The following is a 17,684-nucleotide window of genomic DNA, read 5'->3' as shown; positions in this document are numbered from 1 at the left end:
TAGAATAGTTCTTTATGCATATTCATCCAAAAGTATGGTTTCCCCTCACAATAAAATACCTAACATGAGACACACAAGACAGGAGCCTGTTACTGTGACACTACTGTAGGCCATAGTATTTTTTTTAAATCTCATGTAGCCACTGTAAGGTGTGTTATTGGTGAGACCTACTGAGGATATAATGGTTGGGTTGTGGGTATAACCTACTGAATTAAGGAATATAGATTCATAATATTAATTTACCTGTGTAAAATATTTAATGTAAAGTGTCCATTTGAAATATATTACAGGATTTTTTTCCCTATAGGGTACAGTCGCTGCAACTTTTTTTTTTTTAACTACTACTAACCACTTCCTTTGTTGACGTCTGCTGTGGTCTTTCAGTGTTTGACAGGATTTTGTCTTGATCCTCATTTAAAACCACATAATCTGGGAAGTTTTATTCTTGGATAATATAATAATGGTCTGTCTCATCCACCTGCCAGGTTTGGCAAGGAAATGAGATGTGTTGGCAGCAGTCATGGGTGGTCGATTTATGGCACAATTACCACAGGTTTACACTCAATGAAAGACAAAATAAAAGGCAAACATACTTTTGACTATTGGCATCTATAGTGAAACCTAGATTGATTTATTCATGTGATACACATTTATGATGTGATAACTGATGATGCAGTGAACAACAAGAGAGCTGTGGCACCCTCTGCTGGCCACTGCTACTTTGAAAACCTGCATAAACCTAAGTGAATGTTCCAAAATTCTTGACACAAACCACATTAGCTAGATGTGTCGCATCAAAACAAATATTCATGCGGTTAGGGGCAAAGACAGAAAAGAAAAATATGTCTAAAGATCAGAAAAAACAAATCATTACACGACTACAGTGGTACAATAAACATATATTTTACTTTACAATGTATTATTGTACAGGGTATTTTTGCTGGAAAAAAATGTACAAAGCAGACCTTAAATATCCTAATTTCCATTCCAACTACTGACAGAGAGGAAAAAAAGTCCCTTTCAAAGTGAAGCTTTTTTTTTTCTTTTTTTACAAACATCCAAAATTAGCATGAACAGGCATTTCTACTTAGTTACAATGCATGCTAGTTATTCAAAAAACACAACACCAGAGTCCAATTCAGTAGAAAGCTGATGTCAGTTCAGAGGGAACAAGAAAACCAAAAGGATCCTGAACAAATAAATAAAAAACTGAGCTCTGAAATTCTGTACAAGACTTCATAGAATATCAATGTACAAAACATCACTTAAAAACCTTTGTAGCTTAAATTGCTGTTACAAATACACTTCTTTATGCAAGTTGTTGTCATCAGTGTACAATATCTGAACACTGATGCACAAACATGGTCACTGTTCTGTTTCTGAGGTCTGGCGGAAGTGAAAACCAAAAAGTCGACTGTAGGGGGGAGGTTCTCAATTGTGTCAGTACGTAGTGTGTTTATAAAAACACGTTCAGTGAGATGTTTGAATCCAGGTTTTTAAATGCTACAATATTCTGTGTCCACTAAACACAGTAGAAACTCGTTTTCCTCGTTCTCTTGGCACACCACACACCAAATACACTGGACCAGACTCTCTGACAAGAAGGAACACTCAATCATTTCCCAACATCGTCCCCAAATATTTCACATTTTATGAAACTACCAGTGGCTATTAGTGAAAGAACACATTTGTTACAATGCAGTTATTTTAAGGTCCTGCTTCTCTTGTACCAGCACTTGAATTTGAGACTTTGGGGCTCATGCAAGAAAAAGATTCAATCCTAAACTTATGTGTGAGTGATTTAAGAGAATTTATGGCAATCACCATTTTTTTTTAGGTCCCAGCAGAAATCAGGGGTGGTCCAGATCTGTCATATGAAACTCAAAGGTTCACAGTATCAGTGTGATTTGCATCATAGCTTTCCAATTGACTAAGATCTTGTCTTTAAAGTTGTCTTTTCTTGAGGTTTTCACTGACATTTTTTGTGTTGACAAATTATACAATTCAACAGTTGCTCGCAGAGGACTCCGACAGCTGCCTCGGGATATTTACGCAGTTTACAGATCAGGTGAACACCCGACAGTGTAACATCACCTTCTGTTTAATGGAATATAATCTCTCGTCTGAGTGTCATGCTACCCTGACCACTGCTTCTCATTCTAGCCTACCTTTGAGTGTGTGTTTGTCCTATTCAGGTCCCCTAATACGACGCTGTTGCATTTGTTGTTTGTGTCTGATTTCCAACATCAGCACTTGAAACTCCACAGTGTTAGATTCTTTTCCTTTAACTCCCAGGGGATGATTTTGTGTATGAAAGAGACAGAGCTAAACAAGTAGCTTCAAATAGAAATTTTGAGTGTGCTGATTATGCTTATGTAGGAACCTCACAAATGCGGACCTACTCATTAACAGGTGGCATTCATCGGACTGAAATTTACAACGAATGTGTGCAGTTACAAGTTTGCTGACTCTGACTTGGAACTTGTGTAGATAAAAGTAAGAGAGGTTTAGGATGAGGATCCAGAAAATGTTCTTGCATGAGGCCCATTCTCTATAAGCTTCATCTTGAGGCTGTCTGGGTTAACTTCACTAACTTCTACTCACCGCACAGTGACTGTCTGTGTCTTTCCGTCAAAGCACCTCAAGTCAATATACTGATGACAGTTAATGCCCACAGGCATCGTAATGGCACTTTGAACTCTACTGCCTATGCTGACGAATGCTACTTTTTTTGTTTTTTTCTTTTATATAATGGGATCATTTGAATTACTCTTTTTTTGTCTCTGCAGATTTCACTTTTGCTTGAAGCATAAAGAGCCCCTGATGACTCTTTGAGCCAGTAAATGGCCCTCTTTAGTATGCAGCCCTTTCCTCCCGTGGCTCAAACCTGGGAGATGATGGCCTGACTGAGGACTTCAAATACCAGATCTGAAAACACAGACGGACTGAGGTCTCTCAGAATTGGCGGAACAAAATTTAGCACAAACAAATTAATCAACTTTCAGGTCTAGAAAAGTGGACTGTTGGATCTGGGGTCATACTTGATTTGGATAGTCCAAAGTGGACAAGTGGATTTTTTGTTTTGTCACCTTATAGATGACTATCAACATTGCACTTTTAAAATAAAGTGTTACCGATTAATACGTTTTTTTTTTGCTTTCACATCAAGTGTGATCTCTAGAACCAGCGAGGCAGCACGTGGTGTTTCAGCTCACCTCTGTCTCTAATCAGTTGTGAGGGTCTTTCTTTTGATTTGGGAAGACAGGGTGGAGTTTTGGGGTGCTCATCTGTGTGTGTGTGTGTGTTTGTGTGTGTGACAGGGTTGAGCGATGAGCCTCATGCCCCTTTACCGAAGGGCCCGCCTTGCCGCTGATTGTGGTGAGAGCTAAAACCGGAGTTGGCTGACTGATAGGCCGGTGAGGCACTACCGCTCTCCCTCTCCGACTTCTGACACTGTGGCAATTCTTTCTGGCACGGCTCCATGGTAACGGCCACTCCCACGCCGCTCCGCCCTGACGTCATGTGCGTCACCTCCGACCAGGTGTCCTTCTCAGGGTCATAACACTCCACGCTGTCCAGGAAAGTGTTGCCATCATAACCTCCTGTAAATAGAACATTGACATTTTGTCCTGTGAATATAGTTTTGTCCAATGAAAGACAACTCTACCATAACACTGTCCGACTCACAATGGACAGTTAAATAAAAAACAGCAGAACTGATGAAGCAGAATCAGAAATGTTTTTGTTTTTTTTTAATTTCACATGCCTTACTATAAAAACACACCTGTGAAGTGGATTCTTTCACATGTGAAACCAATTTCACATTTTTAAATAACGTGTTTCACTTCACGTCACATTAACCAAATTTTACATTTGAAAATGACGTGTTTCTAACTAACAACTAGATGTTAACTATTAACTTATTGCCAATTTTTCAAAACCTGAAGCCTATGTTACCCACAATGCAATTCAACTGATGCCAATTTGGTCAGAGATTAAGGGGTGTTATGCTAGTAGTGGTTAATGTAGCCACGAGCTGCTAACTTCAAGCAGAGATGAGGAGAAGCTACAGAGGTCTGGTACACTCACTTTATTTTAATTTCATACCAACAGATTTCTAATTTAAACATGAAATCTTAAAAATTAAACTGAAAACAAAAGTGTCTGGATAACAATGTCTTCATTAATATAAGAACAAGTGGCTAAAGTTAGTTGGACTGAAAATCAGTTAGCTGGGCACCACCCCAAGGTCCAAAGCAACTGTTGCTGATTCATAAGACTAAGAGGAGCCATATGTCAGTGGCTCTGATTGTAAATAAAATAAAACAGGTATGACAGCTAAAGTGTAATTTATACACTACTTAAGTTTGGGGCTTTTACTCTCAATAGTTGCACTACTACTCACCCAATACATAGATGCGTCCATGTAATGCAGTGACTCCCAGAGCACTGCGTCGGTGCCTCATGGAGGCAGCAAAGCTCCACGCATCAGTTTCCACATCGTAGCACTCCACTGTGTTCAGCTGGTTGGTGCCATCGTATCCGCCCATCACAAAGATTTGATTCCCCAGCGCACACACACCTGGAAAGGGGTCAGTGGTTAGTTTGTTCAAGTGTTGTATTAGTTAATCTAGACAAGTGCAAACTGTAGAAAATCCCACTCGCATCAGCCAAAGTTCACTAGTAATGAGTTATGTATTTGACAAAGTTTAAAATAAGTGAATTTCTGCATTGCTTCATTCATGCAGTGACCATTTACACAGATACACTGGAGGATGTCACTCATACATGTATCAGTATCTTTGTGCTGCCATTAGGGTCCAAAAACAGCACTTTGATACAATTATATCCATCACAGACAAGATGACACTGTCAAAAATCTAAATCACACATCCACATATTTTAACACCAACTCATACATGTAATTGAGAATACATAAAGGCTCATTCTTAGCACCCCTAATGCTTATATGATGATGGTAGGATGGGCTTTTTTTCAATTATTTCAGCTATTTTTTCTCAATTGTGACTCTGTTGAAGATGATTTTTACTTGATATTGTGGGCATAATAAAATCAATACAATTTATTTTCTTCCTGGATGGTTTTTAGACCTATTAATCAGTTTTGTGGTATGACATAGGGTACAACATGCAGCAAAGCCTTCAGTCAAACCAGTGACACTGGTTATGACACATGCCATATAACCGCACTCATCTACCAGGGCTCCCTTTCTGTCTAATTTAAATCCCTCTTTTGATCTCAGTATCAGAAATCAGATGGCCTGTTGAAGCAAATGGAAAACCTCAAAACACAGATGCCAACTTGCAAGGCCAAATAGGAATAGCATAACTATGCAAGGTGACAAGTTTTTCGTCCTGCAGCAGCTTTCTATCTCTTTCTTACCAGCTCCAGAGCGCACAGTGTTCATGGGGGCCATGGTCTTCCACTCGTCCCTCTCAGGGTTGTAGCACTCACAGGAGCTGAGTCGGTTGGCCCCGTCGAACCCCCCCACAGCGTAAAGCAGCCGGTTGATGACCGCAACACCCACACCGATACGCCGTGTCAACATGGGGGCTACCAGCTGCCACTGGTCCCTTTCTGGATCATACCTGCAGAGAAGGAACAGCACATATTGATTTGTTTTATTGTCACTACTTCCTGTTTTTTTGAAGATTCATTTCCCGATTTGGAAAACCATGTTCTCTATGCCTATCTGTGTTACTGCCGGCCCGGTGAGAGCTGCAGACAGAATTGCCAACTGCTGCTGAAAGAATGTGGTCGTGTGGTCTGAGCTATCGGCTCAAGATGAATTGAGCATATATTGGATGCATTCACACCTATACTTATTAAAACCAGGTGTAAACAGGGCCTTTGTTGCACAGATCCATTTTCAGCATCTGCAGTCTGTGATTCTACTGCATTGCCAAGTCACTTCTTTCTGCTGAGTCACTGCATGGGCATTCAGACAGGTTAGGCATGTTCCTGTTTCTTAGTCAGTGTGGTGTGCCTGGTTAATATTTTTCATTTGACATTGCTCTCTGTCTGCATCAGAGATAGGTACATCTTCAACCGTGAATTAAGACTGTAATTCTCTGTATTATAGATAACCTATCAGGTTGAGGATTGTGCCACAGGTTCCTGTCTGGCTTTGAGTCATTCCTTCACAGCAGGACAAATGCATTTAACACTTGTTGGTGGGACGTGTTGATGGACTTGGTGCTAAACATTCTCCAGCCTTTTATTGCTCATTAAAATTTATGTTGTTGCTGGCTCACTGTCCAGCCCAGCTGTCGAGAAGAAGCTGAACATACAAAAATGAAATTTTCCAGTTGTAAAGTCAGTTAACTCAAGGTTTTCGTTTGAGTAAAGTAAGTAAGACAAGTATATGGCAGCTTAAGAGTTGGAACATACAGGCTGTGGGTGAGAAACTTCACTATTCTTTTTTTAGAATTTCTCTTTAGTTTTCTACCACAAAAATGTTGAATAAAGCTTCCTCATTGAAGCTTTGTGTGAACTATAAATATATTTAAGGAAGTAAAACAAAACTGATAACGTTCCAGGAAGTTACCTGATTCCTGCTCCTGGGCACTCATTGACAAAATACAGCAAACAGTCTCGAGCATACGCCTGTATTACGAATGTCATCTGCTGAACAAATCCTGTAGCTTATTTATTACTAAATCAATAGAACTTGCCAAACCATAGAAACACAGACAGATTGAAAGTCAAATGATCTAAATTATGTGGGCTTTTAATAAATCACAGCACACCTGCAGCACACTGACAGTAGTTGTACCTGCTGCCGAGTGGTAGGCAGCCTGTTGCAGCAGCTCTACTTTTAAGGATAAGGCTGGTGTTACATATTTTTATTATCATCAACAATAAATCAGGCTATGGCTACACTGACAATACTTGCTAGCAAAATAAATTCAGCATTAGCATTCACCTTGGTTTCTTCAGGAGAACTGTTGAAAAAGTAGTGTTGCGCGCTGTGCTAAACAAGACCTATTATGCTAATTTTCAGATTCATATTTGTATTTAAGGTTTCTACTTAGAACACGTTTACATGCTTTAATGATAAACAAAACACTATATCTTCCTCATACTGCTTATGCTGGACCATCTGTATTCACCCTCTGAGAAGGATCCATTTAGTCCCCCTTTTAAGAAAGCCCTGATTGGTTAGCTTTTCCGGGTCTTCCCTACCTTAGCATCTCTGTCCTGTCATTGTGGCTGGGGAATGTCTATAACAGAGAATAGTGGCTGAATCTATTGTGAAAAATCACTAATAAAAGCTTCTAAATACAACTGGACATGTTCCAAAAGAAATGGGATCTGAACTCAAGGAGAAATGTACAACGTCGGCAATAAAGATTCATGTAGCAGGGTAGGCTACGTAATGTTAACACTTACAGTAATGTGCCTGGAGGAGATGTACATATAAAGAAATCCGGCACACTATGACCTCATACTGTGGCCAGAGTAAAGTAAAACAGTTGGAAACAGAGTGTTCCCCTTTAAAATTTCCCAACCAGCCAGTGTCAGCCTGCCAACTGGTGACTTATTCCCACACGCACATATGTGGGTGAGTGTTTGTGTGTAGACTCCCCATTTATATTTTACTTGCCTGATCAAACAACTGTGGCTCTCACTTGTTCTTTGAAGGAAGACTATTAAATTAGTAAAATGAAATGATAAAAATCGCCCCCTACCCCCACAAAGACAAAACTGCCGGTGTACTCAGCCAATCAGCGATATATTTGTCCAATTTCCCCACCTTACTAATAATAATAAAATATATAAAATAACACCATTAAAATACGATTAAACATGAAAAATTACCTTTCAACACTATTGTGATGAATGCACCCATGTGATCCACCAACTGCATATATCATGCCATCGATGACACCAACTCCAATCCGGTTCCTGGGTACGCTCATCGGTGCACATGGCAGCCAGCAGTTGTTCATTGGATTGTAGCAGTCCAATGCATTTGAGTCCATGTTGCCATCAGGTGCATTGTTTCTTCCACCAACAGCGTAGAAAAGCCCACTGATCACACAAGCTGCGAGGCCACTGCGAGGTACCTGCAGGTCAGCCAGCCGAAGCCAGGCTCCTGTACAGGGGTTATACGCTTCCAGGTAGCTGAGAGACTGACGAAAATAACCCCCTGCTGTGTAGATGAGCTGTGGCACCTTGGGCGTTCGGCAAGAAATTACTTTGGTGGGTTTGTGGAGGGTGAGGTCCTGGAAGATCTGGGCCAGGTAGTCTTTGCACTGGGGGTCCCAGTCCAGAGACTGGAGCTGGGCCTGCAGGAAGTTGGGGGTGAGGGAATGGCAGCGGACAGCCTGGAGTAACGCCTGGACATACGGCCGCCGGTTCTCCCGGTCGTAGCGCACCCAGGCCACACATGCCTGGAAGACTTCAGACTCACAGCGCACATTGAGCTCATCACGACTGATGAGGGTGACCAGCTGGCAATGGGACAAGTTGAAGAACTCTTCCTGGGTCGCCACCTAGGGACATGAGTAGGGATTAAAACTCTGACTTTCATAATGCAAGCCATCTAATTGATTAAATATAAAATTAATCAAATTTACACACAAGTGTCTATTAGTCATTAAAATTATAGATGGTAAAACCGTGTTGAGGAAAGCGGATTAATTTAAGCGTGCGACTCAGGAATATTTTCATCATTGATTAATCTGACAACTGTCAGTTGTCAATCTGTCAGTAAACTGTGACTGATGATGGTTTAAAACAAATCCAGGCTTCTGCCCGTGTGTGACACTTTGGTCAAATGTCAAGATTATTTGGGAGACAATACAGTGAGAAGATAAGGCTTATTTAGACTAGCACACAGCCTGAACACTCAGGAAATCTGGATTCCCTCTATGAGAATAGTAGTATATTTTAAACCAAATTCGCAGAGGCATGTATGTGATTAAACATAAGACTATTTGTTTCTTTTATGTGGAGTAAAACAAATTGCTTTAGAAAAAAACTTTTTTGCTTCTATTTCCTTTAACTTTTTTGTAAAGTCGATGACAAGACCTCAATTTATTCGTTTGTAAAGAAAAGCCTAAAACTTACGAAAGACTGAGCCACTGATAGATATTACATAATACATCTGCCACTGCCCTGTTTCTGATCAACTTATCAGTGATATCAAGTGTGCTTTCATTTCTTTTTTGCTGCACAGGTAAATGCGCATACTAATCTGAATCATACCTTGCATTCTTGACAATTGTCACACAAGGGCACGGGCCAGCAGGTACAAAGCGGAAAAGACAACCACCGGAAACCACAGTGGAACGAGTGAAACAGCGTTTAGTCACAACACAAGACTCTTTCCACACAAACTTGAGTGAGTAGAACTGACAGCTCAGTTTCTTTTTCCAATCATGAGCTGTGCAGACACATTTATGCCATGTCACTGTTTTAGTAGTTAAAATATGACATTCTACATTACAATAACAACAATTTCCCCTGACTGGGTCCCTTGTGGTAAGTTATGCTCCCTCATTTCCTGTCTGTATCTACATTGTCAAGTATCAAATAAAACAAAAAATACCAAAAAAATATTCTAAAAAAATCTAACAAAAACTATTTATGATTACAGACAACACCATGGGGCTTTTTTATTAGAAACCCAGCTGAAGCTTTACCTGGCTGAAGTTCATGTAGATGTACTCGCGGGCCTTCTGGTGGAGCTCCGTGCAACCGATCTGCTCTGCGAAGTTGGCAATGCCGATGGCGTTGCTGGGGTCGAGCTGCTGGACGAGGAAATCACAGCAGGCCTTGACCACGCTGTCTATCTGGTACATGACAGCTCCGTTCATCACGTGAATCACACACTTCTCCCCCACCGAGATGCTGGCTGTGTAGGCAAACTCTATCAGTCGGTCCATAACCTGAGTGAGTGAGAAAGGAACATACAAAGGAAGAATAGGGGAAAAGGTTGAGGTAGAGAAGAGGGAGAAGGACCAGGGTGAAGAGGGATAGTGTCATGTGAGAGGGACGGGATGAGGCAGAACAGGGCAAAGAAGAGAAGGAGGAAAAATCAGGCTCTGATGCTATTTATATCAGTTCCTATTCATTTTTCCAGACAGATTGGCATCTCATAGGCTAACAAGAGTTAGATACTGTGTTCATTTGTGTGCCTCAGCTTTGTAAACATCCAGGGTAAGTAAAAGGTCAAACTAAGTGTACTCAGCCAACTTTTTCATTGTGTATACATTAAGCCAACCTTGAGGGAAGAATTTCATGTAGAGTTAGGCAGACATCACTTTTTGGTGATCAGTTTTTCCCCTCCGTATTTGTAACATTATCTGTCTATGTACATAATTGCATATAACTGTTAATTCATTCTGATTATTATACTGAGGTATAACCAGTAACAAAAGAGAGGCTGCTTTCAAAGCAATCAGAAACCTCTTGCGCACACCAAACCACTGTGAGAATTCAAATGATTTGGGAAATTACGACATTTCCCACAAAACCCACTCCTTTCTGTTGTAAGGATAATATGGCAAGAGGCTGAAGCCTTTAAATAAGCACCGGTTTATGCAACAAGAACAGTGGCCCTATTCCTGTTTAGTACTGTAAAAAAATGGTGTTGTGCTGTAAAGTAGTAAAGTAGATATTGTGCCAATACAACTTAGGGTCAAAGAAATAACAATGCAATTGTGTAATCGTTTTATGATCATTATTCTGATGTCTCAGTTATATTTGGGTGGGATTTTCTGTCGAATCAAACAAAGCAAAGATTAGCATAAAGAAAAGATGACACCCAACTCACCCTGGGATGGATCCCCTCAATGGGCACCAACTCCATACCACACTCCTTCAGGCCGTTGGTGAACATGGCCCTGAAGACCGGTGACGAGGAGGCCAACACCACCTTGTGAGCAACAAAGTCCACCGCCTCCAGGTCTTTGTAGCGCACTCGCAGCGTGACGTCGCACAGCTGACGCTCCAGACGCAGCTCGTTCATAATGGCGAAGGCGGCCGCAGTGTGGCTCTCTAGCGTGTAGCTGAAGACCCGGTGGCCGTTGCGCGTGGATGGAGTCACCAGCGCTTTGCATTCTGTCAGACACTCTGTCATTTCCTATCCTGTCTCCTCCTCCTCGGTCTCTTCCTCAAGAACAGTGGGCAGTGTTATGGGGCATCCTTGCACCATGCACAGGGGTGGGTGAAATATGACTTTGAACCAACACTTGGGTTATCCAAAAGCCCCAGGCTCTCCTTGACACCCGATTTCTGTTTGTGTGGAAGAGTTCACGTTTAAGTCTGATTTACGTGGACATTAGGATTTCTTTGCTCTGTTCAATACTTGAGTCCAGTCATACTGCTCATTATGGCATTATTAGAGACCTCTATGTGAGCTGCCAGTCCTGGCTGATTGTACTTTTACATGTTGCAGTTCCGACATGATCAAAATGAGTTCAGGATTCTTCTGGCTTTGTCCGAGGAATTCAACTTTTCAGAACAGAGTGAGAAAATATCAGGTACAGAATGTTTTTATGACAGTGTAAACTGAACAAGTGCGAGACTCAAAAGACTTTGAGACTTTCAAATGTTTGTGTTTTTCTTGCCTCTCTTCGGGGATCAACAGAAACTTGTCAATCAGTCCTGACAAATAAAAGTATCTGTCTCTTTTCTGTCTGTCTCTGGAGTTTGTCGCCTAATGTATTTAGACTGGGTAAAATGTCTCCAACACAGTAGCTCCTCAGATATCCCAAACGTAAAAAATGAACATGTCTGAACATTAATATAAATTCTTGAGAGATTAACCACTGGTGCAGGTCAGTCTTGCATACTGATTACTCCAGAGAGGGGAAAAAAAGGAGTCAGATTTACGGCTTCATTTTAAGAGGTAATAATTAAATCTCCCTTCAGAGGGCTACACTTGCGCTGAGAGCTGCAGAGACAGATACTGTAGATGAGGCAGTAGAAGGCTCGTCGACTTTGAAAAGGGGAAAAAAAAAAAACAGGGTCGAGTGCCAAAAGTGTCATAAGGGTAACTTGGGGAGGTGTTCGGTGGCTTTCTCCGGAGACAGCTTCCTCGAGGTTACCCAGCTATGGAATCTGTTTGCACTGCTGTGTTTACCAGGAAGCTTTTGGCTCAGCTGACAACTGAGAGGAAAGAGAGAAAGAGAGACAGTGAGGTTGTATGTATATATAGTCAGTGGTCACATTCTTTGAAACAATTTATAACACACACTTAATAAATCGTGCCACTGTTTAAATCCGTGAGCACGTCAATGCACGCATCGGCTAAATGCTGAAAAATACATTGTCTTGGGGTGTCTACAGGTATAAACAAGACCTTTTTAATATCACTTTGAAAGAAAACTTCCATCTAAACACACTGCGTGTTCTAAATGCGTAGAGGTGGCGAAAATACAGGCATTGAGGCATACAGGTTCAGTGTTGTGCGTTGTATGGGCTCATATTTTTGGTGAAGTGTCGACTGAACACTTCAGTTTGCAACTTATGAACTTGAACATGAGCGTTGTTACTCTCACAACAGTTAACAACTTTTTATGGAACACAAGGATTTATAGCACCCTGCATGCTGATGCAACACCAGCAAGACAACGCAGATATCGGCATTGCTGAAGCCAGTTCATATGGATATTTGAAAGTTACAAAAAAATCTCACATTTTAATGAAAATTGTTCCCCCCAGGTTTGAAAAAACAAGTCCAACTGTCAGCCACATCGGTAACAAGTTTTAAAACGACACATCCAGTTGAAGCATTGGACCAGTCTTGGTAAATATCTGTGAATACCACAGGATTTTATTTTAATTACAATCACTTTTTGGGACTGTGTACTTAACTCAAAATTTCAGTTGTCAACCATGAACATGAACTACTTCATTTAAATCTGTGCGAATCAAACTCTGAGCGAGCTCTTGTGAAGTACAAACATGCACAACACTGTACGAGTGTTATGTTTAAGTCTGTTCTACCACTGACTAGTGTTTCCCTCCTGTTAAAATGCAGTGAGGTACGTAAAAAACATTCAAGACCCATCCAATCTGAATTTAAGACAATGTGATACTTTTTAAGATCATTTATGGGTATGTGTGTATTTAAGACAAAAGTTTATCTACACAAAGAGGGACAATTATCAAGCCTCTCACACCCTAGTTGTTTTCTTCCTGGAGCAGTTCAGAAAAGTCAAGGTTTCTTCCTTCTCATGATGAGTGTGCTACTTTAAGTCACCATAGCTCATTTTAATAGTTCCTTTTATCTTTGTTTATAGGTGTCTGCGATAAGAAGATTCAACCGCAGCTTCACAGCCTTGTCAACATATGAACCGAAGACTAAATTTATAAACATTGCACTACTTAAGAGTCTTCCAATTTTAGCAAAAAGGGACAAGTATGTAACAATGTAAGCAAGCGTGCAAGGAATAATGGGGGAGAAACATCCATTTTTCAGTGACGATGGGAGTGACTTAAATTAGGCTTGAATTTAGCTGGCCAGCATGGCGGAGTGTTTTCACTCTGTCCTGTGACCAATCCAGCTGGATGTTGGAACAGAGGGAGCAGTTTGTGCACCGGCCAACAAAATCAAAGCACACTCTTACTGATTCTTACCAACAACAGACACGCGCTAGCATTTCACACACACGTGACAATTTGGCAAAAAATATCTTTTGATCAGAATCAAGAGCTTTTACTTGAGAGGTCTGGAGAAACCCACTGCAGGGGATGATAACACAACAGGAGATAGCTATGCAGACTTGTTTGGAAATAAATACTTCTTTTGGTAATATGTGAGCTAAGGTCCATGAAGAGCACTTGCTCTGTTGGACACCATTGAAATGACCAAAAGGGATGCTGCCAAAATAATTCCTCTCTTTTCTGACAATCTAACTTCTTTCCTGAACATGAACTGCCTTTAGCAGTGACATACAGTACAAAGAGCAGTCAGCAGTGGCTAATTGTCCGTCTGGTTTTCTCTGATTCTCTGAAGAGTCAGAGTTACTCAGCAACAATGCCGCTGTGCGTGTTCAGAGTTATATAACAAAGCACCCATAAATTGTGCACACAGACAATCATTACCTAAAGTGGTGATAAGAGGGCGCAGTGCACGGAAGGCCCTGCTGCTTCCAGCTCTGCAAGTAGGTTATTGTGTCCTGCTCTTTAAACAGTTAAGATGACGCAAACAAAATATTTTTTCATTTTATCCAAAGATGGTGGTGACTTGTCAGCAACCATCATGGAGCTTGTCATAAAGGCAGTCAGCCAGCAGTAATGTGAAACACACTGCCATTCCGACTTACTGCTGTGCTTTTCTCTCTGCAGGTTTCTGGGTGAAATAGTTTCACTGGAGAACATGTTGCTCAACAGGCAGACGGTAACGGCTCACTGACAAACAGACTCCAAGTCTATGTTTGTGCCTGATGCATATCTCTGATCATTCATGCAATTAAAATATACAGTAGCATTCTCAGGTATGACACTGAAGGCTGATTCCCTTTAGATACAAGAGCAGAGGTTCCCTCTTTTATGCAAAGCTGAACAAACAATCACCGCAGCACAGTTTGCTCCAACTGGACCAAAGAGAAGATATTTGTTACTGAATACAGCTCAGTTACAGCTGAAACAACCAGTTGATTTATTGACCGACAGAAAATTAGTTTGTTTTGATGATCGATTCATTGTTTAAAAGGTCCAGTCTGTAGGATTTAGGGGGATATTTTGGCAGAAATAAAATGTAATGAAATAAGAATTTTTTCTTCAGTGTTTTCATTGCCTCAAAATGAGCCGTAGCAAAGAGCGGACAAACCAAACACTAGCTCTAAATAAGGCTATTTTCGTTTTCACATAGGCTACTACAGTTAGCAGCCCCTCCACGATGAGCCAAGCGTAGGAACAACACTGATTACTAATGTGAAACTGTTTTATTCAGTATTTTTATTACCTGGTCTGTTTCTTTTGGAGAGGAAGGGACCTCTGTGGATAATTCAGCTATCGGTAAACCACGCCTGAACAATGAACACCAAAGGAATTCTGACCATGGGTTCACACTTGGCACATGGGAGAAATCTCAGCTGGTTGCAACCCTCAATCCTCATCGCTAGATGCTATTAAATCCTACAAATCCAACGCTAATTTGTTCTTTCACTTTACCCAGTTGGGCAACTGAGTCAGAGATATACTTGTCTGAAGTAAATTGCCCCTATTCATATTTTATCTATTGGCAGTTACCTAATAACAACAAAGACTAAAGTTAATTATCATGTAGTACTGTGCATGTGCACATCTTAACAGAGATAAGAAGGGAGCAAGATGCCTCACTGCTGAACTACTTCCATCATCAGCTCCAGGTAAAATGATGTGCTTAATTATATTTTACTATTTGCCCCATTAAGCTGCTGGGTTTAGCCCAGCATGACATTTTACTTGCCCTGGGCAATTGGGTGATCGTTATTGTTGAGCCCTGTACGTGCTCTTAAGTGTTCTTTCTTTGAAATTCGGGTACCATTTTTTTGGACAAAATAAGCCCCTTGGGCTCTGTGAATTTGTGAATTCTGACATTTGAAAATCAAGCACTTACCGCTGTGACTAATCATTAGTTTATCTGCAGATCATTCCCTCTACCAACTGAAAAATGTCCATCACAATTTCCTAAAGTCCAAAGTGACATTTTCAAATGTCTTTTCTGACCAACAGTGCAAAGGGGAAAAAAACAACAATATATATAAAACAGAGAGAAGTGGCATATACCATCACAATTGAGAAGCTGGAAAGAAACTGAATAACTTGACTTAACATGACGTCAAAGATCATTTGATATAGTTTTCATTTGATGTCCTTTTGTCCATCAACTATGACTAGTGTTTCAAGGAATCACAGCTCTGTGGTTGATACACATTTAGATCAAATGTATTAAGTGGTAAAATCAGTGGGTGTATGGCAACTTATGATCAAACATACACCCTCATAAATACTCTCATAGTGTTGAGGGATGTTAGATAGTAGTAATAGTGTCATCTATTAATAGTATATTACCAGTAGATTGAATAATTTCTCAATAGCCTACTTTGGGATTCTCTGTGACACCTTCAAGGACCCCTGGTAGACCCCCAGTTTGATAACTACAGTTCAGGCCTGCAATCCTTGGCTGCCATTCAGCATGGCGTGCACAATAACTCGAGTGATTCACACTTCAAAGTTACATGTAAAGTGAGAGTAACAAATAAACACGAGTGTTCAACGTGTTTCACTTGCATTTTTGGCAAGGAGCTCTCCTGAGTGACTCATCCTGAACTCTTCACCGAGCAAACAGTGGAACTGGCTGTACCAAAACATGACCCAGAAGAGCAGCCAGTCCTTACATAAACCCAAAAGGAATTAGATTTCCGCGCCATCCCTCTAACATTAAGAACCTTCACACAAAGCACCGTTTCCCCCAATGATCATTTCTGCGCTTGTTTTCATCAAATATAACCCAGAGCGCTGGCATGCACCGAAATAAGGGCGACACAGGTGAAGAAGAACCGACTAAATCCTCTGTTTGGATTCCGACGAACAGTGAACTCAATGTATAGATGACAAACAGCCGGAGACACCACGAATAACAAGTTAAACGTTTCGGAAACAGAGCTGACAGCAAAATAGGCTCCTAATAATAGACAGCAGCGTAACGGCTGTGAGCCGCGAGCACAAAAATGCTAACAAAGCGCTATGGAAACACAGTGCTACGGCTAGCTTTCACATCTACCATCATTACAGTTCGTATTAATCATTAGTGATGGCTTAAATTTGTCATAAAAGAAACTCACGTAGACTAGTTCAATTCCTCCATCGCGGTCTGCCGAGCTGTGCGCCACATAGGAAGGAGGGGGGGAAAGCTGTAACTCACCGTGACTAAGCATTGTACCGGCCTCCCCTCGCTTTCACAATAAGAGCCCGCCTCCACAGAGCTGAACCCGCCTCCGTTGACGAGTAATGGAAGTGAAATGCGTCCCGAGGGAGGGGGCTTTTATTGAGAAGGACTCCTCAGAGTGAAGGAACAGCGAGGCAGGATGCCAAAAACTGTAGCTTCAACCAACGTCAATCAAATCTGTTACAAATAATACAATGTTATCACCACTCTGGCCTCATGTGTCAACTATATGGAAAGAAATAGCTCTCAATAGCACCACGCATTGTGCCAAGTTGAAAACAATATTGCGTTATGTTGAGTAAGACTAGGAAAACACGTAAAGCGAATTCAGTATTAGCACACCTCAAGCTCAAGCAGCCTGTTTAAAATGTGAAATTCAAACAGGAAATTACTAAAACGCTATTGTTTAATGGCGGTAAAAAGGCACAATGACGCTCATTTAACAAGGCTCTAATGACCCCCAATTAGACTACCTTCTAACCCAATTTGCCCCCTTATCTCTACATGTAGCTCACCTTCCTTGTCAAGTCCCCTTCCCCCATCCATGTTTATGAGAAGCTCCTAGCAGCTTGACAGAAATATGCTCCAGGCAGGTGCTGACACACCAGTAAGTTTTCCCCTCTCTTGCAAAAATACGTAATTCAGGTCAATACAGTACACAGCATACTTTATTCTAGCAAACATCCACAAGGTGGCACCAAAAAGCCAGCTGTGAAACTGCAGTCACTAAGACCCACTTTATGTTACTGCCTCTCAACACATTACATGTTCA

The 17,684-nt window shown here is 41.1% G+C and overlaps 2 protein-coding genes across 3 annotated transcripts in view; one reads left to right on the top strand and one right to left on the bottom strand.

The window, feature by feature from the left end:
* LOC126390053 (heme oxygenase-like) overlaps positions 1 to 17,684 on the top strand; it is a 160,006-nt gene that overhangs the window by 24,512 nt on the left and 117,810 nt on the right. The gene's annotated exons all lie outside the window — the stretch shown is intronic.
* Positions 880 to 17,503, bottom strand: keap1b (kelch-like ECH-associated protein 1b). 2 transcript variants are annotated; one of them, XM_050044127.1, is made up of 7 exons: positions 17,428 to 17,503; positions 10,805 to 12,141; positions 9,672 to 9,917; positions 7,843 to 8,519; positions 5,404 to 5,609; positions 4,406 to 4,582; positions 880 to 3,602 (listed from the first exon to the last, which is right to left on the bottom strand). In XM_050044127.1, the coding sequence occupies exons 2-7, from the start codon at positions 11,108 to 11,110 to the stop codon at positions 3,337 to 3,339; spliced, it is 1,878 nt and encodes a 625-aa protein (XP_049900084.1). In that variant the 5' UTR covers positions 11,111 to 12,141; positions 17,428 to 17,503; the 3' UTR covers positions 880 to 3,336. The 2 variants fall into 2 exon arrangements, with proteins under 2 accessions (XP_049900084.1, XP_049900083.1); XM_050044126.1 differs by lacking the exon at positions 17,428 to 17,503 and adding an exon at positions 16,809 to 16,953.

The sequence above is a fragment of the Epinephelus moara genome, chromosome 5, assembly GCF_006386435.1.
Source record: "Epinephelus moara isolate mb chromosome 5, YSFRI_EMoa_1.0, whole genome shotgun sequence".
NCBI classification, from domain to species: domain Eukaryota; kingdom Metazoa; phylum Chordata; class Actinopteri; order Perciformes; family Serranidae; genus Epinephelus; species Epinephelus moara.
The sequence above is the reverse complement of the archived record's forward strand: the minus strand, read 5'-3'. Positions and strand labels throughout refer to the sequence as shown.